This window comes from Phacochoerus africanus, chromosome 1 (genome assembly GCF_016906955.1).
Source record: "Phacochoerus africanus isolate WHEZ1 chromosome 1, ROS_Pafr_v1, whole genome shotgun sequence".
Lineage (NCBI taxonomy): Eukaryota > Metazoa > Chordata > Mammalia > Artiodactyla > Suidae > Phacochoerus > Phacochoerus africanus.
The window spans coordinates 131,491,711-131,515,314 of record NC_062544.1 but is presented as its reverse complement, the minus strand read 5'-3'; the positions used below and the strand labels follow the sequence as shown (position 1 = coordinate 131,515,314).

Here is a 23,604-nt window from a genome sequence, read left to right as displayed (position 1 = left end):
TGTCCCATCTGAGCTCAAAGATGGACCCGGAACAGGTGTGAACTCCCAACCCAAATGCCAACCCTTAGCTTTTACTCAGGTCAGAGTCAGAGGCACAAGAAAACCACACCAAAGCTGACTGACCAAACAACCTAAAGAGTTGAAAAGACTCACCAGAGCTGCCTCGGCCCTTTGGCTGAACATTGGATCCACTGAACCGAGCCAGAGAGGAGATTATTACAGAGCTAGGACAGCTGCTACTCTGCCACACACTTAACGTGCACCTTCTCTCAACTCAAGGGAGACTAAGTGAGAGATAGAGTGATAATTAAGAGGATCCTTGGCAGCAGGAACCAGCTTCTTGAACAAACCAGTAATTGCTGCCTACTTAAAATGACAGGGAATCCAGCCAGGAAGGAGGGAGGTGCTAACAATGAGAATCATAAAAGGTAAAGTTGACTTTACATCGACAGGTTACTTGGTTTCCACTCAAAACTTGTTCCTTATCTACAGATTCAGTTAATAGAGATAGCAAATAAATGGAAAACCATATACAGGAGGGCTCAAGATCAATAATCCTTCCAGAAATATTACCAAAGATGCAAGATCTCTCCTTCACACAAGCTCTGACCCCCAAAATGTCAGACATTGATCATGAGATGATGATCCATTTGGACATGGTGTTATAGTGGAAAATAAACATTTTTCCCACACATAATTGATATAGTTGAGCTGGATATCCTTTGAAAATACCCAGCCTGTTGAGAAGATTTTAACAGCAGCCACAGACACAGTTTAGGCTTCCTACTCTAAAATTAAGACAGTTTCCTTGTTGGTACCTCCGTAGGAAAGAAAAGGTATTTAACTTAGAAGTTTTTTCCTACCAGAATGACTGAACAGGTAAAGGACGGCATGCATTGTCTCTGGTTTAAACCTGCCAACCCCAAGAAATAAGAGAGCACTGATGACCCAACACTCAATAGACAATATTCCCTCAGAGAAGACCAGTACCTACAAAACACTCTCCAGCAAGAAATAGAGCAATGGGACTTCCCACTACGGCACAGCGGTTTAAGGAACCAGCATTACCACAGCTGTGGCATAGGTCACAGCTGTGGCTCGGATTCAATCCCTGGCCCGGGAACTTCATATGCCACAGGTGAGGCCCTAAAAAAAAAAAAAGAAAAAGACCAATGTACCTCTAACATTTTAGATACCCAGAGACATAGACAGATGAGTATTCCATCTTACACCATGGGGAGATGCCTACAGAGATAAATCAAAGCAGCAGGCATACAGTTTTGTAATGACTAATGCTGACCAAAATGCTTCGTAAAATCAGTACCACAAGTAGAGACCCACCTTGTTCATTCACTCAGGAAGTCCCTGGCTCTCTGATGGTGTTACAAAAGATGCCCTGATGCTCTCCAAAAAAAAAAATAAATAAATAAAATAAAACCAAACAAAAAAATAAAACCAGATCATTGCAAGGCTACAGGCTTCCTGACAAGACACAGCCCAGAGGTCTCTATTGATACTATCTCATGGAAATCTGTAACATTTCGCATGGTAGTTAAAGATACATGTGAGGCAGGAAACCAGGAACAGAAGATTTGAAAACTTCAAATGGATGACATTTTTCTTTGTATACATAAGAATTACATTTTTTTTAATTGTTGGTCTTTCTTCTCTTTCACTAAACAAGAGTGTGAACGCTTTTACATTCATTCTGTCAATTTCTAACCCATCACTGCTAGAACCCACAAAGTACATGGCTCATCATTAAAGCCATCAACTAGTATTTTTATAACATCTTCCTCTCCATTAGATCATTATATTCTTTTATTGAAAATATTTAACTCAATACTTTGCAATGACTAATGTTTTTAACACCCACATGTCAAGGCAGAAGTTATGTTCATTACACAACATTATGATGTTTCAAGACCTTTGGCATTCAAAGATAAACAGTCCAGAACATAATAGACTGGCTACGACATCATAAAAACATATAGGAAAAGCAATTAACAAGTCAGGTTAGAGGGGAAAAAGAGAGAGATGAATGGAAACCATAAAGATGTTAGGAGTTACATGTTCAGTGGTAGACCACAGGATAGGTAAGTAGACAAGACTCTCGATGTTATCCATATCCACTAGGGCCATTCAAAGAAGATCTTTAATGAGGCATGAGGAAAATCTACAACTCACACACCACGCCCTGGTGAATGATGAAGTATCCACCATCCCATCTTCTGCTACCTTTCTTGAGGCCTTCACAGCCTACCTCCTTTCAACCATCAGAAACAGATTTGAAAACAAAGAACTGTGCAGTCAAGCATTCTGTGAGCACCTTTAATAGACAGATCTATTTATCTTGGATTCAGATGGTCAACCACACCCAGAGTTTCTCTTTACTTCATCAGAAACTTAGTCCTCTTTCTATTCCAAAATCAACATGAGTTGTTATGCCTGATCACTTCCTATCCTGCCTCCCTCTAGATACCCCAATACGGACAGAAATCACTGCAGCATGACAGACAGGAGGGTAAGCTTTGAAGTCAGTCATCTGATTAAGTCTTGGTTCCACTCTTATTTGAATGACTTTGGGCAATTGTATTACAATGGCAGAGCCTCAGTTTTGCTATCTATAAAATGGGATCCTACCTACCTCATATAATCAAACTAGCATTTGAAATATAGCTAGTATTTGTCTCAATATATTGGTCATTAAACTAGATCCAAATTATTCATTCCTTCTGCTTCAGGTTCTTGACTTTTCTAACAAAGGAAAAATCTGGAGAAAAAAAAATCACAAAGGTATCTTCCTTATCCCAGGACTAAGACAGATGAACACACACACACAGACACATGCATGCACACACACAAGCTAAAGTCATTCCTCTTATGATACACAAGAATACATTATGAAAATGCAAAAGGTAGGCTACAGACGCAAGACAGAACAAGATGCAATCTTCGATACTTAAACCCCACTGTTCTACAATTTTTATTACTTTATTTATTACTGTATTTATTTATTTTGTCTTTTTAGGGCCACAGCAGAGGCATATGGAGGTTCTCAGGCCAGGGGTCCAAGAGGAGCTATAGTCGCCAGCCTATGCCAGAACCACAGCAACTCAGTATCCAAGCCATGTCTGCGAACTACACCACAGCTCAAGGCAACACCCAGATCCTTTACCCACTGAGCAAGGCCAGGGATCAAACCTACATCTTCATGGTTCATTAACCACTGAGCCACAATGGGAACTCCAATTTTTATTACTTTAGCCCCAGTAGGTTTGTTTCCAAAACACAGAAAAGATTAAAGCACTAATACAAAACACAGCCTGTGGTAAGGATTTTGAAAATCCTAGGTGCTGCTGTTATTGTTGCTGTTTGTGTTTCTTTGTTGTTATTACATTGTGTGACCTCTCTGCTATGCCCCTCAAAACTGCTGGGCCTACTGAAAACAATTCTTTCCTTCCACCCTTCCTAAAAGAATTCCAAGCACTCCCAACAAGTACTCAATTAATGTTTACAATGACTATACTTATAATTATAATATGCTAATTTTCAATACACTGAGAAGTCAAAAGCATCACCTTTATCTTCGAGGCCATGAGTAAGCTGGGCTTGTGACTTTAAAAACTTCCTACACCAGAATTTCTAAGCCATTTCATTGCTTCCTACTGGTTTCATCAGCAATGGTCCCCACAATTTTTTTTTTTTTAGGGCCACACCCTCAGCATATGGAGGTTCCCAGACAAGGCGTAGAATCGGAGCTACAGCTGCCAGGCTGCACCACAGTCACAGCAACACCAAATTGGAGCCATGTCTGCAACCTATACCACAGCTCACCGCAACACCAGATCCTTAACCCACTGAGTGAGGCCAGGGATCAAACCTGCATCCTCATGGATGCTAATCAGATTTGTTTCTGCTGAGCCATGAAGGGAACTCCTTTTTCATTTTTCCCACAATTTCTCTGTGCTTTTTTTCCAAGTCCCCATTCTCACTCCCCACCATCTACAGAACAGTAGTAATTACATCAAAATGAAGAGTAAAATATCAGAAGAGTCCCACTCAACATTAAAGATCTGGAAGTGAGGAGCCATTTTCATTGGCAAATAAACTGGTAAAATTGGAAGATCAGATGCCTGGGAAAACTTGATTACTGTAACATCCTGTTACTCCACCACAATGCTGGAGCAGACAGTGTTTGAAAATGTCTTCCCCACTAAGCATGTGTTTTTTAGCTCAGAGAAAGAACTGCCAGAGAAAGACAGGTGCTAGGAAATAATTTTTAATACAATTCACCATCCTTATTCATGGATTTCCTATTTCTGAGTTTACCTATTGCTAAAATGTATTTGTAACTCCAAAATTGATATCTGCAGCATTTTTACAGTCATTTGTGGATAGAGAAGTGAGAAATCTGAGTCATCCACAACATGCATTCCCAAAGGAGGTTAAGAAAGGCGACTCTCTGCCTCCTTGTGTCAGCTCTCACATGGTAAACAAGTGTCCTTGGAGGGGTCTATCTAGTGCTAAGCTTTCAGCATCTGTGTATTTTTTGTTCATTACTTTACTGATTCCCCCAAGCCTACCTAGTGCTAAAAAGTACTGTCTGAAAAAAATTTAAAAATTTAAAAAGAAAATGTACTGTCTGGTGTTACAAAACATGAGATGGCTGGGAGGTGCCTTAAGGAGAAAACACAGGTGGTAGATAAGCTTCCTTCAGACATGACTTAACAGTGCTGTGGCCTTAAGTTCAATGTTAATGAATCAATAATTATAAAATAAAGTATCTTTATCAGAAACATAAAGCAAGGTTATGTTTCAAGCAGTTGACAAACATGCTGTGACCACAGGCTTGCAGGAACCTAACCCTGTATTCCTAGGAATGATGGTTCAGTATTCCCAAACTACGTGTTCATCCTGAATCTATAGAACAGAAGTACAAGAACTGACTACCTGTTGATTTCCTCTCTTAATGCCAACGGTAGGAACAACAATTAGTGCCCCCACTAACTTAATGTACTGAGCATTTTACAGTCACCAAGCATGTGACACATGATCTTCTTTTATCCCCAATATTTTAGATGAGAAAACTGGGTTCAAGAAACCTTAACAATGGCTCACAGCTAATAAGAAAAAAAGTCAAGATATTTTCTAAAATACTTTTTTCTAAGAGTTTAACAGAGTTCCCCAAAGTTAAGGACCCCTTCTTGCACACCAGAAACACTTTATTCTTTATTCAATAAATATTTATAGACATTTAGTATACTGCTTCCCAGAGATTTCCAGGGAACTAAGAACTTTCCAGTTCCCATAGCGCCTCTTTCAAATGAGGACTGAGAGACAATAAAATTAATATTGCCTATCAACCTATTAACAGCTAGAAGATGCTTGAGTTCTTAAAATACACATCATTTTTTAAATAAAGTCTTCAAACAAGGTGAAAGCTAAAGGCTACCTTTAGTGAATACCTATTTAAAATATATTTCTCATAGAGTTCTCGTTGTGGCTCAGCGGAAAGGAATTTGACTAGTATCCATGAGGATGCGGTTCCATCCCTGGCCTTGCTCAACAGGTTAAGGATCTGGCATTGTCGTGAGTTTTGTTGTAGGCTGCAGACGCAGCTTGGACCTGGCACAGCTGTGGCTGTGGTGTAGTCCAGTAGCTATAGCTCTGATTTGACCCCTAGCCTGGGAAACTCCATATGCCTAAAAAAACAAAATTAAATTAAATTAAAATATATTTATCATTTATACATGATTTCTTTTATATATGATCTCACTTATATGTAGAATCTTTAAAAAAGGAGTGAGTTCATACATATAGAAAACAGAATGGTGACTGCCAGAAGCTGGAGTAGGGAGCAGGCGGGCAGAAAGGGTGAAGGTGGTCAAAGGGTAAAGAAAGTCCAGTTATAAGAGAAATACATGAGGGGAATGTCATGTACATCATGGTGACTATTGTGAACAACACCGTATTGCAATAAGCAGCAAGGATCTACTGTGTAGCACATGGAATTGTAGCCATTATCTTTTAATAACTTTTAATGGGTATCATCTGTAAATAAACTGACTCAGAATGCTGTACACTTGAAATTAAGAGAATACTGTAAGTCAACCATACGACTGAAAAAAATAAATTTTTTCATAAACATCAAAACAAAAAATATTGTATATTGGCTAGAGAAGAATAAATTGCTGAGAATAAATCTTAAAAGTTCTCATCACAAGAAAAAATGTGTAACTATGTACAGTGACAGATATTAACCAGACTTTTTTTTTTTCCTTTTTTAGGGTGGCACCCATGGCATATGGAGGTTCCCAGGCTAGGGGTCAAATCAGAGCTACAGCTGCTGGCCTACGCCACAGCCACGCAGGATCTGAGCCACGTCTGCAACCTACACCACAGCTCATGGCAGTGCTGGATCCTTAACCCACTGAGCAAAGCCAGGGATGGAACCTGCATCCTCATGGATACTAGTCCTGTTCATTATTACTGAGCCACAACAGGAATGCCTTAACTAGACTTATTATGGTGATCATTTCTCAATGTACATGAATATTGAATCATTACAGTGAAAACCTGAAGTCAGTATGTTCTAAGTCAATTACATCTCAATGTAATTATTTTATACTGGTTACATTTTGACTTGGTGATATTTTGGGTAGACTGGATTAAATAACTAATGCAATGAATAAATAAATCAAATATATATATGTATATTTGTGTGTGTGTATACATATATATACACTTTTTTTTTTTTTTTTTTGCTTTTAGGGCTGCACATGCAGCATACGGAAGTTCCCAAGCTGGGGGTCAAACTGCAGCTGTGGCCGCTTATGTATGTAAGAGCCATAGCAACTCAGGATCCAAGACATGTATGCAACTTACACCACAGCTCATGGCAACACTGGATCCTTAACCCACTGGGCAGGTCCAGGGATCAAACCAATGTCTTCATGGATACTTGTCGAGTTCATTACCACTGAGCCACAGTGGGAACTCCTCAAATACATTTCTTTCATGGGGTGACTGATGTGACCACAAAGCAGGCTTTTTTCTTCCCCCCAGAAAGAGTCCCTCAGGCCCCTGATGATCCAGTCTGGGTTCCATGCCAACCATCTGCAACCACTCATCTGCCAAAAGCAACAGCCCTTAAGGCTTATCCTTTTTATTCACCATTATCTCTGGACTCCACAGTAGACTCAATATTTACTGAATAACACCTCATGGGCAAGGAAAATATGCCTGAAGGTCTTGCAAATAATTCCCAAACCACGACTCTGAGAAGAAGAGAGTCAGCTAAGAAGTCAGATCACTTGATGTCCATCTGTTGAGACACTCAAGAAATAAATCTCCTCTGAAATCTCCACAGGCTTCCTTGTCCATTCCCTCTCCCTCTAGTGATGGGTTTCTTCATTCTCAACTCCAGCCTACACAGCTGATCCATCTTGCTCTCACCAAGACGCAGAGCTCAGAAGCCCACCAGACTGGGCGGTTCCTAACCATCCTTCCCGGGCTTCATCCTGTCCTATGCTCATGAATTCCTGGAGCACACTGGCTCTCACCCTAAAGCATCTAACTATACATCTTTCACTTCTGTATATGTGGGGGGGGGGTGTATGTATGTGTGTGTGTGTGTTTTAATAACATGGAAAGAAAGAAACTGTCCTTACGCCTGTTTTTTTTTTATAAAACTCAGGAAAGCAACTGTTTAGCCAAGAATGAAATTTCAATTAGTCAGGACAATACCATGAAAAGGCTGCAAATAATCTGAAAATCCTATATGTGTTTGTATTGATATATACATACAGTTTCTGATAAAAGGTGTCTCCCACGGAGTCCCTGTCATGGCTCAGTGAAAACAATCTGACTAGCATCCCTGAGGATGCAGGTTCGATCTCTGCCCTCATTCAGTGGGTTAAGTATCCAGTGTTGCCATGAGCGGTGGTGTAGGTCACAGATGCGGTTTGGATGTGGTGTTGCTGTGGTTGTGGCGTAGGCTGGTGGCTAACACTCCAATTCGACCCCTAGCCTGGGAACCTCCGTGTACTACAGGTTCAGCCATAAAAAAGACAAAAGACACACACACACATACACACAAAAGATATATCCCATTAATTGGTAATCAAATGAGTTCCTTCCCTCTGCCCACAACAACTGAGAGGTGGGGGAAGTGATCCAGAAGACTGCTGGGCAACAACCAAGTGTAAGTCCAGGTTTGAAAACTCACAACACATTTGCACACATGTGAGAACTAACTAGGTGGTTGGTGGTTTTAAGCTATGAAGAGTCAAATTTTTATTGATGTACTTAAAAGTGACAAGGCAATGGTAGAGTCAGCAGCACCTGCACAGACAACCACTTCATTTATTCTTATGTAAACCCCTAAATCCTAATGGCAGTGACACCAGTAGTAGCACCTGAGCACAGCAGCAAGCAGAGAGCAACAGGGATGCAGGTGCAGCAGCAGGTGTAGCGGGAATCGGACCACTAGCCGCAGCCACAGCATCTACTAGGCCCTCCCTCTGGGCAGAAGCCTCATTACCTCACTGAATCTTCACAGTCAGCCAATGAGGCAGGCACACTCTTTACCCAGGTAACATGTCTAAGTTGTGACTGATGATGCACCCACTTATATGTGCAATTTAACAGGAACTTTTCTCCTGAGAAAGGTGGCTCTTCAAGCTAATCCGCCTTTCTGCTTTCCAGTGGTCAGCTTAGCCACAGGTTTGGGGGAGAAACTACATGAGGCTCAAGCAAAGAATGTCATCTGATTGTGGGGATCATTTCACAAGGTAAACATATACCAAAGCATCAAGTTATACACCTGAAATACATACAATTCTTTTTTATTAAAATATAGGTTATTTACAATGTTGTGCCAATTTCTGATGTACAGCAAAGTGACTCAGTCATACACACACACACACACAAACACACACACTCCCTTTCTTATCTTCCATCATGGTCTATCCCAAAAGACTAGGATATATGTCCCTGTACTATCCAGGAGGACCTCAATTGCTTATACATTCTAAATTACAATTCTCACTTGTCAATCATACCTCAATTAAGCTGGGGGAAAAAAAGAAAATCAAAGCAAATTATCATGCTGATGTAGATATCTAGTCACTAAAATAGTCATGCAGTGCTGCCAGGAGGGAAAATTCCTAGAAGAATGAATGATATAAAGATTTTTGGATTCAAGAATACCAGGTACAATGGCTTACACCAGATAGATAACTGTATAAGGAGGCTGTCTTATGAACTGTGAAAAAATAAAGCAGGAACTCACCACAGGCCAACTGGAAACGTGACAGTTAGGAATGATGGGTGCCCGTGTGGACAGAGCCATGGAGCTGTGCTGCTATCCTGCACAGTATTGTGAAACCTCTGTTAGTGCATCTTATTATTTATTCCTCCACCTAGCTACAGTCTATCCTTATGATGAAAAGAAACATGTTGATAAAGACAAAGACTGTTCTGGCAACCGCCTTACCTGTCAATGGCACGTGCTGTCTTTAAATACCTCCCTGTCAGGCATCCCATGGTTCACCACTAATTCCACCTGCATCAACCTGCAAAGATCATGACTATGAGCATCCCACTGGGGGATTATTTGGCCCGACTCCCCTTCTTTCTATGGACTTCTTTTCCAGCTGATGGCTTCCGAGTCGTTTTCTCTTAATCAATGTGTCTACAACTAAAAATGCATTTCACGTCAAAAAACCTTGTTGTTGCTATGGACAAAGATGGAATCAGAATGAAGGTCAGTCCTAGGCACCAGAGCCAGACTTTGGGCTGATAATAGCACCCTAGTATTTCTTTTACTCCGCACAATTACCCTATAACTTGGATCACACTATTATCTACTCACCCCTCTTAGTCCTCTGTTGAAACAGTGGTGACAAGAATAACTTGCCCAGGGACTTCCCATTGTGGTTCAGCAGGTTATGAACCCAACTAGTATCCAAGAGGATGTGGGTTCAATCTCTGGCCCTGCTCAGTGGGTTAAGCTGTGGTGTAGGTCGCAGATGATGCTCGGATCTTGTTTTGCTGTGACTGCGATGTAGGCCAGCAGCTGTAGCTCCCATTCAACCCCTAGCCTGGGAACTTCCATATGCCACAGGTGTGGCCCTAAAAAGCAAAATAAATAAATAAATATAAAAATAACTTGCCCAAAGATTAAAAAAAAAAAAAAGCTAGCAGGTGGTCAAACTGGAATTTAAGATAAAAAACCTTCTTATCCTGAAGTCCAGAACTCTAGACTTCTTAAACTGGATGGACCTCTTAAGCAGTCTACAATAAGAACAGACCCTTTGCCAAAAAGCATCAGGGCTTTTTTGTCTGAAGAAGGTCAGCATGCAGAAAAAGGGGGGAAAAAAATGTTTGGGTCTAAGTGGATTAAACAAAAGAGTAGGCTGAATTTCCTGGTAAGAGAGGAGTCCAGCATTGACCTGTAGGCTCTCCTTGTCTGACACAATGCTGGCCCTGCCCTTCCCTCTCCACTAGAGACAAGGATGGCCTGGTGAGATTCATAATGAAGGGAAGGGTCTAGTAGGTCAGGACACCCTTACATGCGACAAAAACAGAGGCCGGCTGGTCGCAGTCACTCCGCCCTTCTGTTTTGGAAGCTCCTACACTCTACAAACTGTCTGGAATTCATTAAGATAGGCAAACAAGCTGACAGTCGTTTTTCAAATTTTATTCAGCAGAAGATCTGTGGAAAACAATTTGGTCACGTGGGCACACTCAAAACCACCATCACCCTGTTTCTCAACCAAATCATTCAGTCAAGTGACTGCAGCATGCTTCAAGGATCACACTTTGTGAGTTGCCATTAAACTACAACCCTCCAAGATCTGACCCAGGGTTGCTAATGGTAGTAAAGCTTGGTTAACTCCAAATCACTCAGAGATCACATCTGGACAACAAAGCATTCTACCTGGTTTCACTAACGTAAATCTGATAGCTAACTTTGTAGAGGGAAATGTATCAATGACCATCTCTGGCCTGACTACAGCAAGCAACATTCCATTTTTTCAATAAAAGGTATCCCAATCTAGGGTATTTTTCATTCCAAAACAGTAACCACAAGAATGATTTAATGTAGAGGCAGTACATTTATGATCAAAGCATATGGGAAGTGGTTCGCAAACTTAAGTGTGCACCTGCATCTCCTGGAGTTGGCAAAGTCGGGGGCAGGGGGGTGCTCCTAAAACATACAGATTGTTGGGACCCCCCCCCCACCAAGAGTTTCTGATTCAGGGGGTTCAAGTAGCATCTGAGAAGGTGCATTTCAAACAAGTTTTATAAGTGACACTGAAGCTGCTGTTCTGAGGGCCATATCTTGAAAACCACTGCACTAAGATTTGAAAACCACTGCACTAAGATGGTGCTGGGCAAGGGGTTATTGTTGGGAAGTGTGGCAGGATTTTAACCCATGAACCTAGAGGAGGAAGCATTGCATAGAAATGGGATTCAGACAATGGATCAGCTCAGGAAGCCCCCATTCAGATGGCAGAAAATATAAATTTACCATGTTTACTCAGGAAAAGAATTCATTGATAAAATAACAGAAAAGTCCAAGGATAAACCTAATCAAAGAAACGCACAACTTGATCCAGAAGACAAAACCTTACTACTAGGACCATGGCAATAATGGCTAGCTGTCCACCAAAAGAGTGTTCTCTTTTCTAGGACAGAGGTGTTGCTGCCCAGCTGGGGTCCCTGTTCTCAGTTCCCACCCTTGTATCCAGATCTAGATATGAAACTGGTCCTTGCCAACAGAATTTGAGCAAAAGTGATACCTGTCACTGTTGAACCTTAGTTATGCCTTCTCCTCTTCCTTTGTACCACCAGACACAAAAAATGCACAAGTTCTAGATAAGGGCAGAACCAAGAGATAGAAGGAGCCCAGGCTCTTGATTTGTCACATGGAAAAAAGCTGCCTGTCAAGCAGGAATGACTATGTCAACGACTCTCACCTGCCACTGCAACTAACATTAACCCAATACAAGGACTTGATTTTTCTGTGCCTCCCAGACAAGGCTTTATTTGCAAGCACAACATCTTCCCCAGTTCAAGTTCAATGCAGATAAAAGGAGACTGTTAGCACCAAGCAAATCTCCATTTTCATTCCTCAACATGCACCTCTCTGAAACTAATCCCCGTGATAAAGTGGCCAGGCCTGGGTCAAATTTTCCATTCCAAAGCCATGAAACTGAAGCACGTGGGCTAAGTGCGTGGGCAGGGGTCATTAAAGAATTTGTAAAAGTGACTATAGGCAGGCGAAATAAAAGTGGCCAGTCAGGGAAATACATAAGGAAAGGAAGTTGGCAGCTAGAGAGATCAGATTAGAATGATGTCAGGTATATGAACCCAAGAGTGAGAAAAAGGGGTACTCAAGGCCAGCAGAGTGACATGCAGCCTTGTTCTTACCAGTCAGCCCCTTGCCTTTAAAGCATGCATCTTAGTAGCTGCAAAACTATGACCAAGCAAGTGGCATCAAACCCTCTTTCTCATCATTTCTGAATCAACAAGGACTTAAAGTATCCGTATGGAGTCAGTATCATTAGAATCGCCTTGCAAGATTCCATCATTTAGCATTTACATGTCCAGTCTTTATCTGGATAAGACATGATTAGTGTTTATCAACCTAAAGACCAGTGGATAAATGACCATGTAAAGGTGATGCAAGATGTGGTTCCAAAAAGTCTACCTACCAATAAGACACTACAAGACAGTGGCTGGTCACTCACAAGTTACTCTCCAAGCATACTTCCTTGCAGCAAAGGAGCAAACTTTTACTTGGAACGACTCCAGGAATCATGCCAGTTGCTTATATTTTTACAGCCTGTTTTACATAAGTTACTGTAAACTTTTCCTTTAAAAATAAGGAGAATTTTCAAGAATGCACAGTTGATATCACCCTTTCCCTTTCAAAGTGATTGACCCTAACTGGCCAATAGGACTTTATGGTTTATTCATAGTCATTCTCTGCCCCAAGTATTATAAATTCGCTACAAGGCATTTTGTAGGTTGAGGTGCCAATATTCATTCTAAATTTAGATGCTGCGGTTACCGCAGGCTTAGTACTATCATGGAGCCGAGCTGACCCTGAAATAATACCTTTCCACCTTTTGCTGAAAAACATGAAATGTGGGAAAAAACATGGAGAAGAGATTGTTCCAATGTCTGTGCATCTGTCCACAAGGCGGCCACATCTCACTGAGGTGCCCAGGGAGACTTTATGGGGCTGCACTAGGTTCCAAGTTAAACAGGAAAATCATCTTTCGGCTTTCTATGTGCTTCTCCTGTCACCAAGTTTCAAATCTCCAGTTATAAAGATAAAATGTAGGTTTTGAAAAACAGACTCTAGAACCAGTGAGTATTAGGAATCTATCATAATAAAGGGACCAAAGTAAAGATGGCATTCCTATCTGTTTTTTTCCTGATTTCACATATAAGGTCAACCACAGGGCTACATAAATGTTCTCTTCCTCAGATCTTCTCCCCATGGAAGGACATTAAGCTTCCCAAAAAGAGGGAGTTCCTGTTGTGGCAAAGTGGAAATGTATCCGACTAGTATCCATGAGGATGCAGGTTCGATCCCTGGCCTTGCTCCGTGGGTTGGGGATCTGGCATTGTCGTGAGCTGTGGTGTAGAAGTCACAGATGAGGCTCGGATCCCAAGTTGCTATGACTGTGGCATAGGCCAGCAGCTGTGGCTCCGATTCAACACCTAGCCTGGGAACTTCCATATTGCAGGGGTGCAGCCCTAAAAAGCAAAGAAAAAAAAAAAAAAAGCTTCCTGGAAAGAAAACGTATCCTACAAACAAAACCCACACATGTTCACTCCCACCAGTGGGGGCGACCCCTCTGCCCATCTGCCCTTGACCACATGGGAAAATAGGGGAATGTGTGTCAATGAGTCAGCAAGTTATCCCACTCTGGGGAGGGGTGGGCATGGGGAGGGCCAAGGCCACAGATGCCTTCCTGAAATTGCTCAATAACCCACAATTTCTGTAAGAAAGACATGATTCTACCAGTGCCTGCCCTGAACCTGCAACTCGCTATGCTTGGACTTAAAATATTTGCTCCCACGGGACCCAAGAGTTTTCCTTTCTGAAAGTCACCACTCCGAGGGCACTGGAATCAAAGCACACAAGTACTGAAACGTGAACGCTTTGAAGAATTCTTTCCCAAAGGGTCGAACTAAAAGCACGCCTGTTGCCTGTGGATGTCAATGCAGACGAAAGCTCCAAGTGGTGTGTGGGAGGCCAGGCTTCTTCTTTTTCCCTTCTGCACCAACACTGACATTTTCACATCAGTGTAGACAGGAAGCGTGTGATCTAGGGGCTGAAACACAGGACCGGGAGTCAGGAGTTCTACATGGGTCATTTGTTTGTAGTGTGTGTGTATTTGGTGAAGTCAATCTCGGGCGTGACTCTCACCTCTCCTTTCTCCCCTAAAAGTAATTCAAAATGCAGCTAAAAACGCTTCCTAAAGGAAACATGGGCAAAGGATAACCAGGCCTGAATGACCTCAACACAACCACAGTGAACTAAACAAGGGCCAATTCAAGTAGACCACCCTAGAGGCAAAAAAAAAAAAAAGATAATAAAAATAACAAGAACCATTTCCATATTTTGTCCAGGCTTAGATTTGTGAAGAGAAGCATAAATCTGACTCACTCGACATCAGGAAAACACTTGAGATCAAGTTATAAACAGTTCCTGGGAAAGATAAATGCCTACGTTTCTTTCTCCACTAATCATATATTACCTTAAAATTACCTTAAACCAGTCCTACGTGTCTTCCTGAGCACGTGTAAGGTCAAGCGCACTGTGAGCTACTTTGCATGCATTACCTTTCATCCTCACAGCAGCCTTGCAAGGTAGCTATTGCTTATTTTACAGAGGAGGGAACTCAGGTGCAGCGCGGTTGTTGAACTGGTCTAGAGTGACACAGTTGGTAAGTGGGAGCCCCAAGATCTGCACATTTCATTCCAACATTCAGTGCCTCAACATCACTTCCTCCAGGAGGTCATGCCTCAAGACCGTCCAGTAAAGCCCCTTCTTTCCCAGTTACACTACATCAGTAACGTTCTATTTCATGTTCATAGCACCACAACTTACCTTGCTCATCAATTTGGTTCCTTATTAGCTGTGCTCCCACCTCCAGGATGGGAGCACCACACCAGCAAAGAACCTAGACCGTCTGCTTCTGCTTTTAATTCCCTATGGCCAGCTAAGAGCTAACGCCCAATAGGCGCTTCATAAATAAGTGTTGTAAGGAGAAAGAGAAAGGAGGAAGGCAAGGAGAAGAAGAAAAAAATTTAAACACAGGGCCTTCTGACTCCAAAGTTATACTGCCTTTATTGAAAGTGACTGTTTTTTAATTAAAGTATAGTTGATTGCTGTATCAATTTCTGCTGTACAGCAAAGTGACCCAGTTCATACATAGACATACTTTCCTTTTCTTATATTATCTTCCATCATGGTCCAACTCAAGAGTCTAGATATAGTTCCCTGTGCTATACAGCAGCACCTCATTGCTTAGCCATTCGAAATGTAATAGTTTGCATTTATCAACCCCAAACTCCCCATCCATCCCTCCCCCCACCCCCTTGGCAATGAAGTTTTAGAAACAACTTGAGGAGGACAATAAGGGATGGTGACCTTCAGGCACCATTTAATTCCTTGTGGGTCTTTCTCTCACTATCATCTCCCCCCTCCCCAAAGCCCTCTTGGCCTGCCCTGATTGGACATCTGTCTAAACACTCCAAAGGTATGGGTCTTTACTCTTCAGGGTGTGCGTGACAGGCTGCAGGTGGGAAAGAGGCAGCAAGAAAGAAGGAAGTCATGTTTAAGACCCAACCCAGAGAAAGGAGGAGTCCCGTTGCCCTCTCCCCAAATCCTGCGGAACACAAAGGGGATACGGGAGTTTCAAGACAACCCATACCTGCCTGAGGTCGTCTCTCCCTCAGCCCTCAGCCTGGAGCCTCAGGAGAGATGCAGACTTCAAGACCTGCTGTAATTCCTTGTCCTCAAGCACACAATGTTCACCAGATGCCCCCCAAAACCCTCTTATAAACTCCCAACTTGTCTTTACAATATCAAAGGCCTGTGCTGACTGCATGTACTATGTTTGACCCACCTTCCCGACTATTTTCTCCAAATAATGCATATTTGGAGAGAAGTCAAACATGTTTTTATAATTTACTTCGATGAGACAGACCTAACAGCAAAGTACATTTTATACTTAAAACACACAAACACACACACCAAACAAATGAAACTCATGCTTATGTTCCTTGAAAAATGACAAAAAAAAATTAGCCAAAGGGTTTTTATTTTTCCCTATTATTTATCCTAATTTTGCCAGTTCTGAAACAAAGCAGTTGGAAGGAGAAATTTAGTAACTTTGATTTGTCCCAAGATACATTTTTTTACACTGAGGTCCTATTCCTGACAGTAAGCACATGTGACCTGTTCTAAAAAAAGGATATTTTCCACTTCTTGCACAACTGGAGCAGATATAAACATCAGTCTGTGCAAACTGCACTGCAGAACTCAAAGGGAATTAAAAACACACACATACATACACTTAAATAATTCTATAAATAGCAGTATGAGGGAAAAGGAAATCTCCAATAACACACAAAACCGACACTTGGAATCACACTTTAATCAAGTTTTCCATTTAAGCACACCACACAGCTAATTTGCAAAATAAGATCTGAACATCTGCCAGATTACAGCACCTCAGTCTTGCCTATTTTGCTTCAGATACTTAATTCTGTACATGCTTAAGTGTTTTTAGGAAGAAGGGAAAAATTGCAATTATGGGAAAGTAGAGGAGAAGGAATAGATACTACTAACATGTGCTAGGCGCTCTGCAAAGCACTTTTACACATTTTATCTCAGTCTTAAAAACTTCCACCAACCTAAGAAGACAGGTCTAGGGATCCCACTTCACAGGTCAAGAAATCCAGACCCCAAGAGACTAAGCATCTGTCTTGAATGCAGACAGGACAGTCAGGTGGCAAAGCTACAGGCACAGCACTTGAAGTATGGCTGCTTCTCACCTGTCCCTGGGCATCCACCTCTGCCACCCTGGGGACCTGCAGACCAGGAGGGAGAGCTGGGAGTCTGGTTAGAAGTTTAAAAGGCAACTGGAAACCCTAAGAGTCTATTTTAAGGTTATGCCCTCAAGACATCTAATGTTTAATTTAATGTTATAGAGAAATATGTTTGAGTATTGCTGGACTTTCAAGGTCAAACTCAAATACCCTTATTTATTCACAAAACTGCCCCCTCTCTCAACTGCCCTTCCTCTATTAAATTCCCATTGCTGATGCCCGCTCCCCATGGTGATCATACTCCATCTTGTATATTTGGCTGGATCCACACGTTTTCTTGCTCACACCCACCGAAGCGAGTTTTAGAGAAGGTGCAGCATGACTTCCCAGTGGCAGGCCTGGTACCTTTCACGGGGCAGTACAAGAGCTCTTGTCTAGCAGAGCTAGACGGGGCCAGGGCCAGATCCTTGCCCATCTCCTTGCTATGCCTCAGTTTCCCTCTCTGTAAAATGAGAATAATAAAAATATACACACCTGAGGTTGAAGTGAGAATTAACTGCATTAATACAAGTAAAATATTCAGAACTGTTCCTGGCAGGTAGTAAGCCCTGCACAGGTGCTACCTGTTTTTAAAATTATAATTAGCAACATTATTGTTCTTATTTTCACCTAGTGGGTTTTGCAAGATTAACACATGTGAAAAACTTAGAACAGGGGCTGGCACAACAAGTGGCCTCAGTAAATGTTAGTTTTGTTTATTGGTATGAATTTGCATGTACTCAATAGATAGGTGTTGAATATGAATTTGTATGTATGTGCAGACACCATTGTTTTATTAACTGGAAACTGTTAAGGACTAGATCAAAATTATAAAATACAAAAACAATTATCTGTAGCACCTCATTAGGAGGAAAGCAGAAAAGGATTTATGAAAATTGGGATAATTTTATTGCACAACAATATTGGCCTTAGAGAAGAAAGCCAGAGTCAACCAAAAGCAAACACTTTCTGGAAGGTCAAGACTCACTCCTAAGTAATAAAGAAATAACAACATCTGCTAACATTTACCGAGCATTTACTATGTGCCCGGTGCCATGCTAAGACTTTTCCAGAGTCAATGTCAATGTCACAGTTAATGTCTTAAGACCCCTAGGAGGCAGGGCCCCCCACCATTTGCCAGATGAGGAAACTAAGGTTAGAGGTCACCTGGCCTCCTCAAGTCACCCAGTTTATTAGGGACAAACCAGAATAATGCCTTTAATCTTGATGCAGAGTAGTTCTCTACAGACTGGATGGAGAGAAAAGTCAAGAAAACTTTCAGAAATCAATAAAAGATGGACAGTATTCTTTTTTTTTTTTTTGTCTTTTTAGGGCTGCACCCATAGCATATGGAAGTTCCCAGGGTGGGGGTCGAATCAAAGCTGTAGCTACTGGCTAATGCCACAGCCACAGCAATGCCAGATTCGAGCCCTGTCTGTGATCTACACCACAGCTCATGGCAATGCTGGATCCTTAACCAACTGAGTGAGGCTAGGGATCGAACCCGTGTCCTCATGGATACCAGTCAGATTCTTTTCCGCTGAGCCACAACAGGAACTCCAGACAGTATTCTTTTGCCAAGAAATGATTATCATTTCATTAACAAAAGGGTATTTTCATAACAAGACAGAAGTGAAAAATCTGAGAATAAATCCAAGAAATGGCAATAGTCTTTTCTTCCTCATTTCAACACAAACCTGTGACAACTTCACACATCTCTCTCTCTCTCTCTGAATCCGTATTTGGGAACTACTGCTGTATCTTATCCTGCATTATAAACCTAATACTCACTTTCATTCCCCTTTTTAATTTATGGGAAGTTAAATAACTGTTATCTAAACCATTTCTAAAATTCTGACAGGAGGAGAAACTGGAATTAGATTAAGCCAATTCTGAAGTATGTCCAGGAAAAGGGCATTAGCAGCTACAAAGCCAACAAATTTAGCACCCAGTAAATGAAACAAAAGAACCAGGAACCTGAAAGATGCTACCATATTTTTTAATTTAAAAAAATTTTTTTTCAGGACCCAAAGCCCTACAGAGAGCCTATTCCCTGCTAAAGAATCCAATCAATGGTTCCACATCTGACCCTGACCTGACTGCACCAAGATGTGAATTCTGGGTTCACCCCTGATATTCGGCACTTTTCCTCTGCCACCCACCACTCAAGACAAACATCCAGGAGAACACACCAAAGTTTCGAAAACCTTTGAGGAGGAACCAAACTGCAAACAGTTCTTCATTACATGTGTCTTCCTATGACACAGATTCACCAGTCCATGTGACCAAAATAGGGTTCCAATCACAGAACTCCACCAGCTTCACATTCCTAAAAGCCAGGAGGTCTGGGTTCAGAATGAAACTGTCTTTCCTCATCAATCAACCTTATCCCAAATAAAGAATATACACACTTCTCTTTGGAGAGACCATGATGGATATCTATTTTAAAAGGAAACAACATTGGATGCAAAAACCAGAATCAAACGCCTCATCCTGAATAGGACACAAAGGGAGAAAGCAACACATACTCAAATGACAAAACGTTATTGTGCCAGGCATTGTTCTAGGCCAATCATTCTGAAAGAAGGGTAGGGTCTGCTCCCCATGGACATCTAGTGGTATCTGGGGATATTTCTGGTTGTCACAACTGGGGGAGGGGTGCTACTGGCTTCTAGCAGGTAGAGGCCAGGGATGCTATTAAACATCCTGCAATACCCAGTTCAGTCTCCACAGCAACGAATTATGTATCCAGTCCAAAACTCAAGAGCACTGAGGTTGAGAAACTCTGTTCTAGGCTCTGGGGACATCACAGTAAACAAGGAAGAGACAGAAATCCCTGCCCCCTTGGATCTTGCAGTCTAGTGTGGAGAAACATCATAAACATAACAGCTTAGAAAGTTAAAGACTTTCAGTACTATGGGAAACACAGAGCAGGGCAAGGAAGACTGAGAGTTTGGAGATAGAGCCATTGTCCAGTGTGGTCACGGTAGGCTTGGTGGCAATGACCTTTTTTAAAGGAAGATGTGAAATTGGTCAGGGAGGGAATGCTATTGCTCTCGGGACAAAGAGAGGCAGAGGGCCAGCAAGTGCAGCACACAAAGGCCCTGAGGTGGAAGGGTCTGGAGTGTTTTAGGGCTGGTGAGGAGACTGGCTGGAGCAGAGGGAGCTGGGGGAGTGGTAGCAAGAGATACAGTGAGAACTGACAGGGAGCCTGCCCAGACCTGTGGCCCTGCACCATTTTCAGGGGCCCAAGCTTTACTGAAACTAGGAGTTCATGGAGGTTTGTGAGGGTTCTGAGAGAGAATGACATGACATAGCACATTTTCACACAGGGTTTCTCAATCTCGGCAGCAACAATCTGGGTTCAGGTAATTCTTCACTGGGAGGGGGTCTAGTCTGAGCACCAGAGAATATTTAGCAGCATCTCTCACCTCTACCAGTAGCAACCAGTAGCAACCCCTATTAGCTGTAGCAACCAAAAATGTCTCCAGACATTGCCAAATGACCTCTAAGAGTGGGGGGTGAAGCACAAAATCACCCCCAGGTTGAGAACCAGTTTTAACAGGGACACTGTGGCTTCTGTGTTGGAAACCCACTAAAAGGCAGTAAGGAGAGAAACAATAACCCAGGTGAGAGCTAGTGGCGTTCTGAAGCAAAGTGGTAGGTAGCAGAGGAGTGGGTGACAAGTGGGCAGATACCAGACCTATTTCCAACTCCAAGAGACAACTCAGAGAATACAACTGCTAGACAAACCAACTTTAGCCCTCTTCACCTTCCAATTTCAACTTCTTCCCACCAAGAGTACAAGAAGGGAGGTGCCCCAGCAAAGACTTAAACAAAGTGCCACCAGGAGACCCTGAACACATAGCCTTTGTAAAATCACACAACAGATGTCAACGATAATACATTAGACAACTGTGGAAAACACTACTATGAGGAAATGTTGCCAACCCCATATATTTATTCACAGATTTTATTTCACTGGTTTATTTCAAAGAGCATGTGTCTGCTCCACAGACAAGTTTTACAACTTTTTTAATTTTGCCTTCCTCTGCATACTGGTTCTCTCCCACACCTGTTTCTAGCTTCATTGTGTGAAGCCATCACGTCCCACATCCACACATTCTTCCTTACATGTGCATGCTAGCTCCTGAGGATGTTCAAACCTTGCAAGTCTTTTTTTTTTTTTTTGGTTGACTCTGAAAAAGAACAGGCCCCAAATCCTCCAATGTGAGTTTTGTGGCATTCATTTGGGTTTTTACAGATGGCATTTTCCTCACTCTATCAAACTCATTTAATGTAATGTATCAGCTACCATCAAAAATGTTCCAAACAGTCCGGTTAATTCATTTCTTTCAGGACTACACACACTGCCTCCCTCATTCTGGCCATGTAAGCATTTGCTTATAGAGGCAAAAGCAGAGACTGCTCAGTAAAACACTGGTCCCTTCAGCCGAATGCAGATAAAGCCCCAATGAGCATAACTAACAATACCCTTTACACACTATAACTCCAAACCCCCAACCCCCAACACACACAATCTAGGCTCACACACAAAACAGCCATTATGAAGAGAAACCACCAACCAAAGCCTGGTTTCAGGCAACTAAATGCATAGGAGGTTTCCTTCTAATCTCCGTTAAGCATCTGCCAAGAGACTGCTTCAGCCACCCAGTCCCCAGTCAGTAGGCAGTGCTGTTCCCAGATTTTCTTCCCCAAAGTGGATTCAGAGTCTGACAAAGCCCTGAAGGAAACAAACCTGGCTGCACTTTCCAGTGGAGCAAGGACCAGACCTGTGCACCCTAGAAGCTGCGATCACACTGCCTCACTTCTGATTCAGCCATCCTTCCTCGTTCGTCCTCATTTCTGGACCCTCTCCCCACTTCTGCCGGACCCTGCCCACAGTGAGGGGCGGGCAGGAAGGTTTGAGTTGCCTGCAGAAGCACTGCTGAGCCTTCCAGCTAGAGCCTCATCTTACGTGACAACCGAAAGGGGTGGAACAAGACCCTCTCTACTCTCACAGCCGCAAATGTCCATCTCCCTACAGTGAACACTAGAAACGTCAGGAGTGGTCACAGGAAAGCGAGAAAGACAGCCAGCCAACTGGTCCTCGCGGACAGTTGGGAACGGAGGGAGGAGAGGAAGTCGGCCCGAGGAGTGGTGGGGTGTCAGACCAGCAGGTGTCTTCACTCCTCGCCCCAAAAGTTTCGGAAGTGTCCAGCGAATTAAACACGCGCAGCTGCCAAAAAAGGGACACTCCCCAAGCCCTCCATCTCAAAGCTTTTTCCCCTCCAGGGAAGGCCAGCACGAGAACGGGACCCTATACCCCGGGGATTTCAACCTGGCCAAGAAGACACGCCCCCTCCCCCAGAGCTCCCCTTCTCCTCCCCCTGCCTCTCCAGCACTGGGGAGCTGCGAACGGAAAGGTGGGAGGCGGGGCTCGGGAAACCTCACCTGGAGGCCGCCTGGGGCGGGTTTTCCCAAAGGGGCCGGACTCCTAAGACGCAGCAACATCGGTGCTAATTGCTTCCCTCGAACGTCGCGCTCAATCAACCCCCAAGCGCTCCCTTTCCAAGCCAGCCCGCTGGGATCTTCAGAAAAGGGGTTCACTAGAAACTCTCTTTTTCCCACTTTCCACCTGGACCGCGTCCCGGCCCGGAGCTCCTCCTCCTCCCCCCATCTCCGCGCTGGGGCGCTCCCCAGCCCCCACCCGGTCTCGGCAGCTGGTATCCCCATCCGAGGGTCCCCCCAACTGCGCAAGCGTTCCTGGGCTGCCCACTGCGCCCCCAGAGTGCGCTCGGGCAGAGACCCCCGTTAGCTCACCGGCTCGTAAGCGCGGTCCCCAACTGCGGGGGTCAGTTCGCCCTCTGCCCAGTGGCAAGGGCACGGGGTCCTTGTCCCAGAGCCCTAGAGACCGGCTTTCCTCGCCTCAGGGTGGGAGGCGCGGGATCCCCCAGCCGCCCGCCGCGCCTCCCTCCAGCTGTCACCACTCACCTGCTCTTCAGGGGTTGACTTTTGAGTTCGTAATAGGTTTTGGGCTCTTCGTGAAACTCCTCCCCGACTTCGAAATCCGGCACGATCCCCGATTCCGACTGCATGGCTCTCGCTGCCCGTCCTCTCACAGCTCCAAAGTAAGAACAGAGCCCGGGGGGCGGAGAGGAGGTGGCGGGGCCCGGGTCCCCGGAACAGTGCGCCCCCACGCAGTGCACAGCTCAACCCTCTGGCCCGCGCTCCGCCGCCCGCCCCGGCGCCGAGAGTTTACACTCGCACCAGAGCGGGAGGGGCGGCTGCCCGGCGCCGCCTGGGATCTGTAGTCTCGCCGGGCAGGGCACTCCCCGCTTGCCGGGGGAGCCTAGCCCCCCGAAAACTACAACTCCCAGAAAGCCAAGCGAGGGCAGAGGCAACGTGGTAGACACCGCTAGTGCAACTCCTGTTTGGATTCATTGTCAATGTCAGCAGCTCCTCTCCCTGGTCTCTCTC

The 23,604-nt window shown here is 43.6% G+C and overlaps 1 protein-coding gene across 3 annotated transcripts in view; it reads right to left on the bottom strand.

The window, feature by feature from the left end:
• MITF (melanocyte inducing transcription factor) overlaps positions 1-23,392 on the bottom strand; it is a 239,427-nt gene extending 216,035 nt beyond the window's left edge. For 2 of the 3 annotated variants that reach the window (XM_047779094.1, XM_047779100.1), the window contains exon 1: positions 23,119-23,392. In XM_047779094.1, the coding sequence (XP_047635050.1) occupies positions 23,119-23,222 (104 nt within the window). In that variant the 5' untranslated portion in view covers positions 23,223-23,392. The remainder of the gene's footprint in view (positions 1-23,118) is intronic. The other variant, XM_047779095.1, reaches the window with a different exon arrangement.
• Positions 23,393-23,604: the final 212 nt, after the last annotated feature.